The sequence below is a fragment of the Chamaea fasciata genome, unplaced genomic scaffold, assembly GCF_029207755.1.
Source record: "Chamaea fasciata isolate MVZ Bird 193981 ecotype frontalis unplaced genomic scaffold, bChaFas1.0.hap1 SCAF_12, whole genome shotgun sequence".
Lineage (NCBI taxonomy): Eukaryota > Metazoa > Chordata > Aves > Passeriformes > Sylviidae > Chamaea > Chamaea fasciata.
The window spans coordinates 16,076,384-16,091,149 of record NW_027094097.1 but is presented as its reverse complement, the minus strand read 5'-3'; the positions used below and the strand labels follow the sequence as shown (position 1 = coordinate 16,091,149).

General features: G+C 41.7%; 1 protein-coding gene across 3 annotated transcripts in view; it reads left to right on the top strand.

Moving 5' to 3' along the window:
* The window catches only part of VAT1L (vesicle amine transport 1 like), a 56,546-nt gene that overhangs the window by 4,156 nt on the left and 37,624 nt on the right, over positions 1-14,766 (top strand). For all 3 annotated transcript variants that reach the window (XM_066194847.1, XM_066194846.1, XM_066194845.1), the window contains exons 2-3: positions 3,270-3,399; positions 7,069-7,284. In XM_066194847.1, the coding sequence (XP_066050944.1) occupies positions 3,270-3,399; positions 7,069-7,284 (346 nt within the window). The remainder of the gene's footprint in view (positions 1-3,269; positions 3,400-7,068; positions 7,285-14,766) is intronic.

Here is a 14,766-nt window from a genome sequence, read left to right as displayed (position 1 = left end):
GAGACCTGATAATTTTAAACCTTTCCTTTATATAAAGATATGGTTGCTTTTGGTGGTGTGTTTTGTTTGGTTTTTGTTTTGTTTTGGTTAGGCTGAGGGGGTTTTGTTTGTTTGTTTGTTTCGTTGGGGTTTTTTTAAATTTAAAGGTTGGGGGGTTTGCTGGCTGGGATTAAGAGGAAGGTTTTTAAGAATGCAAAACTCAGGAGTCCTCTTGTTTGCTCTGTGGCATTTCATTAATTTCAGTAATTAGTTTCAGTGAAGTTTTACAGTGAAAGAAGAAAGATCAAAAGCAGCAGCTCTCCAAACAAAAGTGTCATGGAGTGGTCTGCATCATTTGGGATTTTGCAATGGAAGGTACTAGGCATCCTCAAGTGTGTGGGATGGAACAAGGAAAAGCAAGTTGACTGTTGCTTTCCACAGTTAAGAAAAGGGAGATAAAAATGCAGCAAACTAAACCACAAGTATAGAGAATAATATTCAAGGCCCTCAAAAAGACCTGGTGTTGAGATAGAACATTGCAGACTGGAAAGTCAGATTCAGATTCAAGAATAACTCCATGTTTGATAAACTCTGCCTCCAGTAATGCGCAGTTAATCCAGTCTGCTCTGTCACAGGGAGGTTCCTGCAGAACCCCAATGCCAATGTATTGATCTTGGTAATTCATATCCTTCCCTATCTTCATTTGCATCCAGCTCTTGATTTCGGATTAAAAACATGCTGCGTACTGTTTGTCACTGGACTGCTTTGCATTTACATTTCTCCCTCTGCATATTCCCTTACTTAAAGTTCAGGAGTCACCTTCTCTGGCTGCACACCAGAACAGGCTATGCTGGTTTGCACTGGTACAAGAAATAAATTGTGTTTAATCTCTAAACCCACCACTCTTCGTGAGACATCTTTTTTTGTGATGTTCTGTGCAGCCAAACTTTTCCTGAGTCTGCTGTTGATTGAATCCCAATGAAAGTGCTGGGTGTTTTGGGTGCAGTTATGAAACTTGCCCTCCATCTTTAGGCCCTCCTGGTTATTCTAAGGAAAAAAAATGGCTGAGTTGACCAATACACCATAATCATGCTTTCAGATCTCCTGGTCTTCAAATTTCTCAGGTAAAATAAAACTTCTGTCCTTCCTTGAAAGCGGAGAAGAATAGAAAAAAAATGCTGTATGTATGAGAGTAGCAGGGATGCTACAACTTGTGAGAATATAAGACACAAAAGTGAATGAAGAAACTCTCTATAAAGTGACTAGAAATTATTAGAAAGCCTGGTCAACACTCCATGTTTCAATTAGTAACTAAAATGTTAGGAACACGTGACTTATTGTTTACCTTGTGTAGTGTTTTTTCCTCCCTTTTCACACCTCTTCTGGTGTGAGGCCTTGTAAGTTCATTGTAATAGAGATGAACTCTGAATATAATTTTGCTGCCCTTTATCCCCCTTTGGGGAAAAAACAGATGAAAAAGAAATGGAACTAGGACAGAACTGAACTGCCAGTATTATGTCATTAGATGCAGAACTGAACATGTGCCTTCTCAGAAACTTTCTGACAATTTATTTCACGAGAAGTAATCTATTTGTGTTCATTTTCATCAGCAAAGAGCCATGGCCTTTGCATATCCACCTGTCTCCTTCCTGCCTGCTTGTTACGACACCAGGGGTGTGTTCCTGCCCAGATTACCACACCACAGTCCTGCCTCCAGCTGTCTTTCCTTGCAGGAATGTGGGGAAAAGTTAACTTTTTGTAAAACACTTGCAGTGTGGAAAGATGCATTTAAAAGATCCTTGCTGAAGTTAACGTACACAGACAGTGGTTGCCACTATCAGTGCTGTGGGGTTTGTGGTTTGTTTTGAAGTTTTTGTCTGTTTGTTCCTTTCCCCCAAACAATGGCTGCCTTGCAGGCATTTTGTTATTTGGAATTCCTCTTTCATTATCAACGTCACAGTGGCAATGTAGGAGGTGGTCTTACCCACTGGATAAGTGACCTTTCCAAAATAATTTCAAATTTTCCAACATAACTGTGTGAAAACCCCTCCTAACCTTCCATAGGGTTGATGTTATAAGCTTTGTGTATGAGCCTGGTGAAAGTTGCGGGTTCAGGTTGCTCTTAAACCCTCCACCACAATTCTGAACGCTTACATTTGGTGGGCTTTCCTTCCCCCTCCCCAGTGACCTACATCCCATGAATGCCATGCTCTCATCATGCTAGGGCTGTGTGTCTACTCTGTCTGTTAATTTGTTGGGTCTGTTCAGTCTGTGTCTTGATTAGTATCTGACTAAGGCCGCATCTAATAAATCCTTGTGCCCATCAGTAATGTGACGTATCCAGGCAGTTGCTGGTATCTCATGTGTGAGTAGGACTGGCTGCGTGCTTGGCTGACCATAAAAACGGGGCTGTGTTTTGGAATAATGGATTAATGCTGAAGTGTATTTCAGCTAGTTAGGAGTTTTAAAGTTTTAACTATGGCATTAAGGCCAGTAATCAATATATGCACGTAGTAGATAAGTGGTGCCTTTTTTTTTTTTTTCTTTTTTTTTTTTTTTTTCTTTTTTTGTGGTGGTGGTGGTGGTGGCTGCCCAGAAAACCACAAAATTTTCCTTAATAAAATTGGATAGCATACAAAAGATAATGCAGAACTGCTTTAGGATTTTTTCAAAGCTGAGACTGTGGGGAAAGACATGTATTTTTTTCTCTGAGCAGCAAACCTGAGGACTTCAAAGACCTAATAACTTTTGAAAAAATGTACAGACATGATCCAGGAAGGAACAGTTTTAAAACAAAAGCCTATCTGGCACTTAGTAAGTTCATGCCAGAGTTTGGACTCATGCCTGAGACAAACACAAGATGCATTCCTGGGGTCACATCAAAGGTTAGGACAGTTAGATCATGTAGCTCCTAGCCCAAAATAACTATAATGTGTGAGGCTTGGGGTTTTCTTCTTAAGTTGACCTGGCTTTACTTGCCACCTAGTAATGCATTTGTCAAAATTACAGTGTTTCACTGTACTGAGTTCTGAAATGCCCTGTATGACTGCTGAGCAGCCTGGTCAGCTCGGGGCTGCTGGCAGCTCTGGTGTCCTGGCACGTGCACCCTCTGCCCAAGGCTCAGCATCCCACCAGTGGGAATGTCTGCTGGGTCGCTCTTACCCTGCAGAGCCCAGATTTTTAATGCTGCCCTGGAGTTTTCTGGCTGTCCCATCACTGCAGTCAAGCTTTCCTCCTCTACTCTGATCGGTGGTAATAGTCTTGATTTTATTTTTCCCTGTGTTTTACAGTGGTTTGAACTTTATTGATTTGATGGTGCGACAGGGGAATATCGACAACCCTCCTAAGACGCCGCTTGTTCCCGGGTTTGAATGTTCTGGAATTGTAGAAGCTCTTGGAGACAGCGTGAAAGGATTTGAGGTAATATCTTTTTCTTTTCAAAGTGAGAGTTTTAAGTCTCATGCAAATAATCACCAGTTCCTAATCCCTTCTGCTTTGCCAGTGACAGCAGCCTTCACCACCCTATTGAGATTTAAAAGGTCAAATTTTTCCTTGCTGCTTCCCAAGCGTGAGAATGACCTCTTGAATTAGTTTCTGAATCCACCACTGTCATCTCCTTCAAATCCTTCCTGAGAAGTCACTTATGCCATGTGCGCATCCTGATGGCTAAATAGGAACTGGAAAGCATGAGTGATGTCCTTCAATAAAATGAAAGAAATTAGGTTAACTTGTTAAGTTTCTTTTCTTGGCCATGTTTCCTGCCATCACTGCTCTTTCCCTCAAAGTCCAGGTGCTGCTGACTCTGGTTCCAGATTTTGATCTTGAGTTAACAGAGCCCTGTTTACAGTAGGCATTGCTTCTTAAAACTGTGTGCATTAATGAGGTGCAGATTAAATTAGGATCCTGATTCTGGATATAGGACTTAGTCTGATTGCTCAGGAAGAGCATCTGTTTCACCTGAGAGGTTGTGATAAATGACAAATAGTTGATGTATAAAATAAAGCTTTCATAAGTGGTTATGGACTCTTTGGTATCTCTTATTGCATATAAGCAGCATTTTGTCCTGCCTCCTATCCCATTATTGATATTAAACATCTATATTCACTGCAAACTTGCTTTATATTGCCTAAGTAGGTTGAAAATTTTGGAAATAAATCCTGAGTTAATACATGTCAATCCTATCTTAGTTATTTGGAGAGTCAGTCATGTCAAGAGGTAATCAAATTTTCTGAATTGTTATTATACTTTGATCTTAAGAAGATATAAACATTTTTATCTAAAGACAAATTTTTTCTCAAACAGCTAAAATTTGTGAGTTGAATGAAGGCAGTGCCCAGTTTTGTTTCAACTATATTTTCAGTGATGAGGTCTTCTTAGGGGATTTGTGTTAGTTCCCTTCCTGCCCCATCTCTGCCTTGAAACAAGTTGAAATCTTTCAATGGATTTTGTTACAGAAAACAACTGAATGATAATTTTGCTGTTTGAAAACCTTTGCTACTTCAGTGGTTCTGCTCTAGCTTCTGTACTTTGTAGCTCCGTATCGAAGAATATTCTCTGAAAGGAGTCTAGAAAGCCTCTACTCCAGATCAGCACTCTCATTTTTAAAGTTCTTGCTTTTTTTAAAGGGCATCATGAGGCTGCAGCATATGGTGCATGTTTGAATAACACTGCACCTGACTGAATATACTGTGTCTCTATTTAAAGTGACACCTTTGTTCTGACGGTGGAGCACGTTTGTGCACTGGTGTACTCCCTGTAATTGAAACAAGCTGTAGTATTTTATATTTTTGCATATAACCTTCATAGCCATGGTGGTGTTTGATTTAGAAAAGGGTCCACACTCAGAGAGACAGCTGTGCATGGGTATGAATCCATCAGCAGGAGAACATGCCTTGAGGATGATGGAAGAACGTTCTGTTGGTTTCTTTTATGGAATTCTTGCAGAGAGTGGGGGCACACCAGATGCTTGGTGTCTCCTTGGCATATGTTGTTACCTCTGTCCACAGTAACAGCAAAGATTGCACCCTATATCTTTGACCTCCTTTCCCTGGGTAGATCTCTCTTCCAGTTCAAGGCCTCCTAAAATAGATGTAATGCCTATTCCTTCTGCCATTAAAAGAAAAGGCTGCCTTCTGATGATGACAGCTGTATCAGGCCTGATCTCTCTCCAGTTGTGGGGATGATTCTCAGGAAGTGAGGTCTAATCTGACTAGGCTCTGAATAGTGTCTGTGGTAAAATGTGATATTTAATATTACCAAGAAATCCCTTGGGAGTCACCAAGAGGGACTTCTCTGCATTCTTTTTGGTAATCATTTATGATTTATGGCAAAGATATATGGCATATTAACACCTGCACTAATTAATCCTAGCAGACTTTCTATTTTAGATGCTTCTCTAAGAGCTAAAGGGAACCACAGAGTGATTACTAGTGAGGCATTGTTAATTTGAATGTTTTTCAAAAGGAGGAGGCATTTCAGTGAAATTGGAATGACAGCTCTGTTTCAGCATTCTCATTCTAAAAGAGACAAACCCTTCAGAACTGTCAGCAGCACCTTAGCTTTGGGCAAACCTGCAGTATCCCAAAGCAAAAGTGATGACTCAAGAGACCAAAATGTGCTTGTGCTGTAAATGTTTGCCTGGGGGCAAAAGTGTTGTGCTTTACTCCATACCTGTAGTTTCTAAAGCATTAGAGGGCATTGGTAGAATGTAAGAGAGTATCAGGCAGATAAGCAAAGGTATTTTAGAGGGACAGCTGCTGTAAGTTTTAGTTAAAACACGAAGGCCTGGAGTTTGATGCTATGTCTGTCTTATCCTGTGGCTCCATTGCAGAGCTCCTTTCATGGTTAAGGAGGTTGTTTTGGTTGGTGTATTATAGAAAGGAAAAGGGTCTGAGGCAAGGTAAAAGATGCTGTGGGATTGCTAGTGGTGAGCAGTTATTGAGAATTTGTAAAAGTTGTGCCTGTGAAGATTTTCATACACACTGGCCAAACATTTGCTCACTGTGGCTGTCCCTTGTAGACCAGCAGCCCAATTTCTGCTTTAAGGTGAGTGTTGCTTTCCAAGTTTGCTGTGCCTTGTTTTTACTCTTGTCCATCTGAGAAGAGTCAATATCTCTTGATTTAAAAACCTGAAGCTGCAATGAAGGCCATGCACAAACATATGAGCTTGATGTGCCTGGACCTCTGAAAGGTTCCTAGGAGCAGCCAACTGTATCTAATATTTACAAAAAGCCTTTTTTTTTTTCTCCATAGTGAATTACTCTTTCACTACCATATATTTTCAGAAGAAACTGAGCAGAGAAATGTTCCATTGAAAGATAATGTTTCATTGCTCCTTTAAATCCTGTCAAATTCACTTGGCAGATTTAACAGTGCCTTAAAATCCAAAGGTATATTTTTGATGTTTAAGGTGGCTTATTTGAAGTTGTAGAACCAAATTCTGCTCTGACACATGGCTGTGGAAATTACAGTCATGGATATATCTTGGTACAATCAGTTTATAAGATGATAAAAATAGAGAGTGGGTACAGATGGTGTTATCTTCTGAATGAGAGCTTTTGCAACCCTTTCATGTGCTCCATCTACCCGAGCACAAGGCCCTTCCCTCTCAATCCACAGAGAGGAAAAGTAGCTCTAAATTAGTGCGAGGACTGAGAAAACAAAGTGAAAATTATTCCATGTTTCTCATCAATATAATTACAACCTTTTTCCCTCATTTCTTGCTCATTAGCAAAATTCTTGGTTATTAGTAAAAATAGCTGTTCCTATTGTTTATGTTTGTTATTTGGGAGCTCTGCTAGCAAAAGAAGATCTGTATTGGTGATGATAGAAGACTGCTCAATCAGAGAAGAGTGGGGGGGGCGGGGAAGAGAGAAGAAGTGGCTTTAACTTCTTTGGGTTATTTTTGTTAACATTAAAAATAGTAAAAACTGAGCAGCATGCTATTTTGCCAAAGATGTGGAGCCCCATTTTCCTCACAGTCAGCCAGTGACCCACACCTTGAACAGGAGACCTGCAGGTCTCACAAGTTGCTCTCTACAGTCTCAACTGCAGTCAGATCTTCAGTGTTGTTTTCTTCCTTGTTCATAGATTGGAGACAGAGTCATGGCTTTTGTAAACTACAATGCCTGGGCTGAAGTGGTGTGTACCCCAGTAGAATTTGTCTACAAGATCCCAGATGACATGAATTTTTCCGAAGCTGCTGCATTTCCCATGAACTTTGTAACTGCCTACATGATGCTCTTTGAGGTTGCTAACCTGAGAGAAGGCATGTCTGTGCTGGTTCACTCGGCAGGAGGTGGGGTGGTAAGTTGGATCTTTTCTTCCTTTCCTGTCACTGAGTAACTGATGCCTCTTGATTCCTGAAAGGAGCCAGAACCTGCAGTTTGATCTGATATTCCTATGTGTGGGGATTGCACTGGGAGGAACTGCATCCGTTTTCCCTTCAAAAGGCTGATGTGAATGGTTGGCAGGAGCCTTTGGTGAAATTAAAATGTTATGGCCCTAAACTCTATGAAGAAACCCTAACTGGTTGTCAGCAGATCTAGTGTTGTCCCAAATACTGCATTCCTGAACTTACACATGTTGTATTACTATGTTGAAGAAGGGTGTAATGAAAGGAATAACTAAGCTCCCTGCAAAAGGTATTTGTAGGTAACCATAATCCTCTTTATAGTAAATGTCCCTCTTGGAATACTCCTGCACATATGATGTGTGAGTGTGTGTGATGCTTTCACAGTGAAAGATTTTCTTTTCCCCTTTGTTGTAGAGGAATTGAAAGCAGTGAAAAGTTCTCATGTGAACCCTGAGGAAAAGGTACAAATTGGAAATTGTAGCCAGTGGTGGCTGCTGCATGTTGTAGTTTGGAACATTCCTGAGGAGGCATTGTGTTGCACAGGCAAAGGATGAATTTGTGGGAATACCAGGCCACACCAGTGAAATAAAGAGTTAGCATTTTGTGTTACCGGTTCCTTGAAGTATCTTTTAGGAAAATCTCTATTCTTTGGAAAGTATTAAAGTTTTGTGCAAAATATTACAATATTGACTGGGGAGTTTGTTTACATTTGAAATTATGCAGTCCTTTTTCATAAGACAGATTTTATGAGCTGGGACCTTTAGCAGATAGCAGCCTTTGAAACTGGAGTACCTTTTCTGTGTTCTTGTTATGCCTTATTTATGCTAAATTAATGTTCTGTTTTTTACTGGGGTCTGATGGGCAGCCCCAAACACACCATCCTTAATTCTGTGCCCTTAGCCCTTCTTTCAGGTTCTCATATAAATGAAGGCTGTAATCAAAGGAATAAATTCATGAGTTCCCTGTACAAGGTATTTTTAGCTAACCATAATCCCACTGGCAGTGAAGGGCCGGTCCTGTTGGAATACTCGTGTAAATGAATGGAATTTATAATCGCATTATGCTCTGGCCCAGAGGGTTATGGCTGACTATTGTTCTGTAGGGTTAAATCTCTTCGTGTGGAATTCAGGGCTGCTAAAGCAGCATGAGGCCACACATTCAGGGGAATATTCTACAGGAATCTAAGTCTCAGCTCTAGCTCTAAGGTCATTTGCCCACCTGGCACTGCACAGACCCTGTGTGGGCTGAGCATACAGAATTAGCCCCAAAGCAATCCCTGCAACTACCTGTGTGTCTAGAGAAGTTGAACTCCTCCTCCTTTTTCGGATTTCTGTGTTTCTTTCTCTTTCTGACCTCACGTCTGTTATTTCCTCCTTCTTTTCCTGAAGGACTGGTAATGCTCTGTTAATGCCAGTTCTCACAGATCTTCTGCTCTAGTGCCCAGCCTCTGTGCTGGGCTGTTCCTGGAAGGAGCTGCTGGCTTCCTCTCTCATCCCAGCTGTTCAGTGGACAGCTTTTGGCTGGTCCTCTGCTGTGGCTGCTCAAAACCTCCTCTGAGAGAAGCTGAAGGAAGGATGGATCCTGCTTGGCTGCCAGGAGAATGAGGAGAAATCAGATCCATCACTTGCTAAAGTAGTTGAACAAACCAGAGTTTCCAAGGGAAAGATCAGCCAGGCAGGAAGAGCAGCCAGGCTGGCCAGTAAGGGATGGAGGGCTGTGTGGGATGTGGGGGGACTGTAAGTAAGAGGGGGACAGGGCTTGCCAGCCTGCAGGCCAGGAGACTGATCGCTGTCCCAGGGGAGAGGGCCTCACACAGACCCTTGTTTCTTGTAAGGGAAGAGCACAGAGAGCAAGGATTGGAAATTTAGGTTTTCCAGGTAAAATACCACTCTGAAGATGCATGGATTTTTTTTTTTTCTTCTAAGCAGACATAAAGATTTCAGAGGGGTCTGTGCTACTCTGATAATCTGTCTGTTAATCCTTTGAAAAATCTGACAGTTTGAATTGAACACATCATTCTCACAAAGATCTTTGTTAATGAACAGAAAACTGGCACTGAAGCTGCTATAGCAAGAGTTATTTTTGTGCTGTTGCTTTAATAGATAGAATGCCCTTCCCCACTTTCAGCAAGTGGGAAATCTGTCCAGTTTGTTTCTAAATGTCAGAGAAATTCCAGAACACTTTAATGAGACAATAGGCTCCCTGTGGTACTAGAAGTTTCTAATTGTTCATTTCTCATTATGCAAGATCATTATTTTAGCTGCTTCAAGCAGTTTATGAAAAAGAACTTGTTGCTTCAAAAATGTTTGTGAGGTTCTTTGTTCCGGCCACTCGGTCCTCTTTAGGAGGATCCTGCAGCTTTTTCAATAAATGGAGTCAGGGAAAATTCTCTAGAACCTTTACTCTTGTGTATTATCTCAGTTTACTTATGTGGCCTGCTTTTGTTGGTAGATATTTTTGGTAGTGAGGTAACTATAGCAATTGTCTTCCCATCTGTGCCTGGAGTGTGATTAGTAGGGAACAGGAACCTTTAGTGTCTGACGGGATGCTTTAGATAAGTCAGTTTATTTATTCCAGAAGTTCCGGGGGACATCTGAAGACTGGGGAGAGAAAAAGGAAACCTACCAAGGTAACTTGTCTTGGAGAAGGTCTCCCACACCTGTCTCTGTGTTACAGACTGGAATCATGCTCCATATACCAAACAAGTGTCTTCTCTGCCACACACTCCCTGCAGAGGTCAGGGCATCCTGTCATCTTCCCTGGTCGTGGAAGGAGACGTGGCCACTCGTAGGGAAGCACCTGGTGTCCCTGGACCAGGGGACAAGAGGACACCCACAAACTCTGACCCTTGGTATATTGTACCCTTCCCTCAGAGAAGGAGGAGCTGCTGCAGTGCTTACAAAGGGGATTGAAAGGAGGGATGACAGTGGGTTTCCATAGGGCCAGCCTGTTGATTTTGGTTTGCTTGGAAAGGAGGCTGCTTTGACTTTCCTGTCTCTTTTCTCCTCCTTGGGACAGGGGCAGTTAACAGAGAGCGACTCTCAGCTCTCACCCTGGGCAGGGAGGGAGGCTGAAGATATTTCAGGAGCCTTCTCAGAAAGCGCGGAACAGGCTGACAGTTGCATTCCCTGATTCCCTCAGGCTTTGACAAAAGATGAATGCTTTCCAAATCCTGCTGCTGACTAAGATCTAACAAAGTTGCCGATTGCTCCCCTTTCAGGCCTCTGCTTGGCAGGACGCTTAGAACTTCTGATTAAACTGTTAAATTGAGTAGCAGGGCAGTTCAATAACTAACAAAAAATAAAATTGTCTAATACAAATAGAGTTTAAATGCTTAAAGCTACAGAAATGTTCAACTGTCCTTCTAAACTGATTGCTAAGTCAGGGATAAAGCCAGCTAACACTAATCATCATAAATAGACATTAATGCTCAAAATAATGACTTTGCAAGAACATATGACTTACTGTGGGGCGTATATTAGTCTATCTTAACTGTAAACTACTGTAATTAATGCTTGAGGTGGCTGTAAGACAATGGAAGAGTAGCTCCCTTCACAAATACACTCCCACGTCTCTTTAAAGTGAAGCAAAGTGAATAAAATACCCTGAGAAAACTGAGCAGTAGTGTGCACCCTGCTGGGACTGCTCTGCCCTAAGAGGCAATTAGTTCTTTAAGACAAAGACTCTCTAAGTCAGTGCATTCAGTGCAAGTCTTGCACAGGCTTGTCTGAGATTATAGTAAAGTTTTGCTTAAAATTATTAATGTTAACTGTTGAATTAGTATAAATATAGGACTGTTGTGGTAAAAAAAAAAATGAAAAAAACATTATGCTTTTCTCCTTGAGCTTCAATAAATCCAGTCCCTATTTCTGTGATATCTACCTGGTAAATTAATTCCTCCAGGGCTCTGTATTTGTGAGAGAGAGCCATTATGCCCATTTGCTTATTTGTTTGTTCTTCATGTACTTCCTACTCTGAATATTTAGGGCACAAAGCTTTGGTTATTTACCAAGATTTTGTAAACACCAGTCTCATCACTTAACCCCTCAGACTCAAGGCAGAATTCCAGGCCAATTCTTTAGCATTTTGATCTTGCAGATGCTAAAAATAAGCCACCTTCCATGCAGGAGCATTGATTGCTTCTTCTCTTGAGGCTGTTGTCTGACCTTCCCTCTCAGGCTCAGCAGCAAAGGAAGTGCAAGCAGAGTAAGTTACAGATGCAGTTCTCATGTTTGAATTTGAAGGGTAAATCTGACTTGGCAACAGATTTAGGCCATCCTGGCAGGATTTGTTACTGCTTGGCAGGAACCCTCTTTTTTATTGTGTCTCCCCTGCATACACTGCAAATATTTGAGGATGTGTTCCCAGCTGAATCACTGAAGTGGTGATATTTCATCTGACAAAGAACTGGCATTTCTGAGTGAATTTAGTCACCTGCTATCACAGCCTATAGGAACCCTTTCAAGAGAATGATCTAGTTTCTTCGTGAAAAAAATACCTAAGTGTTTATCCCTTCAGATTCTCTCCACTGTCTTAGTGAGAAAACTTTCCAGATTTTATTCATGGCCAGTAAATGTATCTTTTATTTAATCATGTTATCCATTAATTAAAATTAGCTGCTTTTTCTTCCTGGAGCACTCTTTTTAGATCTTTTTCGGTGGGATATATGTTTACAGCTACAACAAGCTCAGCATGAAATCTCTCCTTGGCCTGTAGTTTTCAGGCTGAGGGCAGGTTTGTTTGCTCATAACCCGTTTTTGTAAGGGGTTAGATGTCTGGGTCATCCTCCAGGCAGGTCCTGCTCCAGGCTGATGTGGATGTGTTTCCTGGGCTCTGAGCTGGTTGGGAGCACAGCAGCAGTAAGACGGTAGGAAAGCCAGATCCTGTTAAAATAGGTCTCACAGCATTCCTGATCCTTTTAAATATTGCATGGGTAGGCTGCTCTGTCTGCACTTAGCAGGGAGGAGCACATTAAATAGCACTCCTGCTTTTGAGTCGGAACTCCTTGAATGTGAGTAATTAGAACTGTCTCTTCTCTTGGCTGGTCCTGGCCAGCACACTGTGCCAGGGCATTAATCCAGCCCACTTTGCTGACTCCTTCGCTCGGTACCAGGGCTGCACTTGCTATTTTCATATTAGCTGTTCATAGCTGTTCTGCATTTGATGAAGTGCTTTCCTCTTGTTTCATCTCCAGCAGCCAAGGAAGGGGATAAATCAGCTCACACACTGTGTAACCAAGTCTGGGCTGCTGTAAGTAGCCAGGTGTGGAAGCCCGGCAGGGCAGCGGAGGCTGGTAAATGCCTCGGAAGCAATGGATGTGCTCCCTCAGCAGCACCAGAGTCCTGGTGCCACGGCCGAGCCCATTCCCAGACACTGCCTCAGAGCATAATCTGTTAATCAAACACAAAGGCCCAGCGAGCCATGCACAGAAAGCCATTTCCCTGACCAAAGCAAGCTGCAGCCTTTGAAGGCTTTTTTTTTTTTTTTTTTTTTTTTGCCTCTGGCAGCCCTGCACTCCCCAGAGGACATGTCCTGTCCCCAGATCACCTGCAGAGCTGGAGAGGGCTCCACTCTCCCTTGGCTGTCCTGCCTTTGCAGGTGGAGTTTGTTTCCCCTGATGGGTTTTGCTCAGGTAGCTCCACCGAGCTGCAGAGGCTTTGTGCCAGGTGGAGATGCAGCCCTGAGTTTTTGAGGCAGCTCAGCTGCACAATTTTGCGAAGGGTAAGAAAAACACACCCTGCTAATTGTTGCAGAAAATGTTTTGAGGGTGAGAGAGATCATTATCTCAGGGTCACTTTCCCCCTCCCTCCCCTCCAAAACTCATTTGTGGTGCGCTGAGTGTAGCAGATGCTGCCTAATGCTCGTCCAATAATCACATTTTCGTTTGTCCACTCTGCAATGTTCACCCAGTGTTTGGTTTCCGGTTTCTGTTGCTGTAATTGGGAAAATGACACCTTCAGGAGGTGAAATGTTGTGTATCAGGCTTCACCTAACACGAGAGAAGAGTTTTCCTGATGCCATGAAATCAGTAGATGATGCCCCTTGCAGTTTTCTTCCTGTGTTTGAGTACTTCACAGCACCTTCAGGTGTGGGTCTGTGGAATCAAAGCATTTTGGAATTTGGATTCTTCTCACGTTCGGTTCCAGACAAGTTTCTTGTGCAAGATTAAGTCTGAATGCTATTTTTAAAAATGCTGTAGCACCTTTGGGCTGCAGAAATATATCATAGAAATGGTAATTCTTCCTCTGTCTTACTCAGTGATGTCTTACTTTGCTGATGCACTTTTGCAGGGTGGTATCTTGTACACGCTTTATTCTCTCCTGCTCTCAGGCTGCCCTCAGTTTACGTAACAGCAAAAAAGATGCTTTCCTGAAAGGATTCTGCCCCATGCCTGCTGTAATTCAGTGTGCAGCTGCCACATCAGGCTGGTGGCGCTAGGTCAGACCCTTTTGGAAAGCCACTCACTTGTACACTTTATTTATATTTCATCCAGCGTTAAGTTTGTGTTAACAAGCTAATTAGATTAGTAAGTTCCATTCTATTAATGCTTTCCATATTGACTTTTAAATGTCAACGACTTTTTTTTTCTTTGAAATTGTTGAAATGCACGAAACAGTCTATTTCATTGTTACTTCCTAGAAAACTACTTTTCCATTCTTTTAGGTGATTATCTTGGTGTGAGAAGCTTCCAATCCTGCGGGCTTAGGCTTGGGTTTTAAAGCAATGGAATGTGAAGAAATCTCATTCTCTCTCTCTCTCTCTCTCTCTCTCTCTTTTTTTTTTTTTTTTCTGGATCTAAAACTACTGTAGCAATATAAATTTATATTAATTTATGAAATAATCATATGTGTAGATTAGGTTCAGCATAGTGGTTTTATGAATTGACAGGATACTTTGAAAAGGAATCCATGAAGCAGACTGTGAAGCTGAGAGACACGTCCAGCATTAGCAGACACCCTTCATTCCACAAGCTCTGAATTTCTTTAATCTAATCTATTCAATCCAAGCTATTAATTTCTCGAAGGTTTCACCACATGATGTTCTGCCTCACTGAAAGTGTTCAAAAGATGTCTGGATGTGGCACTTGAGGACAACTTAGTGATAAAACATGATGATGATGCCGAGTTGGTGGCTGAACTTGATGGTCTCAGAGGTCTTTTCCGTCTAGAATGACTCCATGATTCTGCAATAAATAGTATTTGAAATATATGAATATATTAAAGGAGTTTAATTCCTCTTTAAGGGAGTATTCTGTAACCATGTCTATCCCTTCAGTGAATCGCCTGATTTATTTTTATTCCCAAAGACTGCTAAATTCTGTCAAAGGTAACGTTAATTGTCCAAGGGATAATTATTTTTTTGCCATTAAAACTTACTAGTTTTCCTAGGTTCAGAAAGCAAGGGTCTGGTCAGTACTTATATGTAGAAACAGG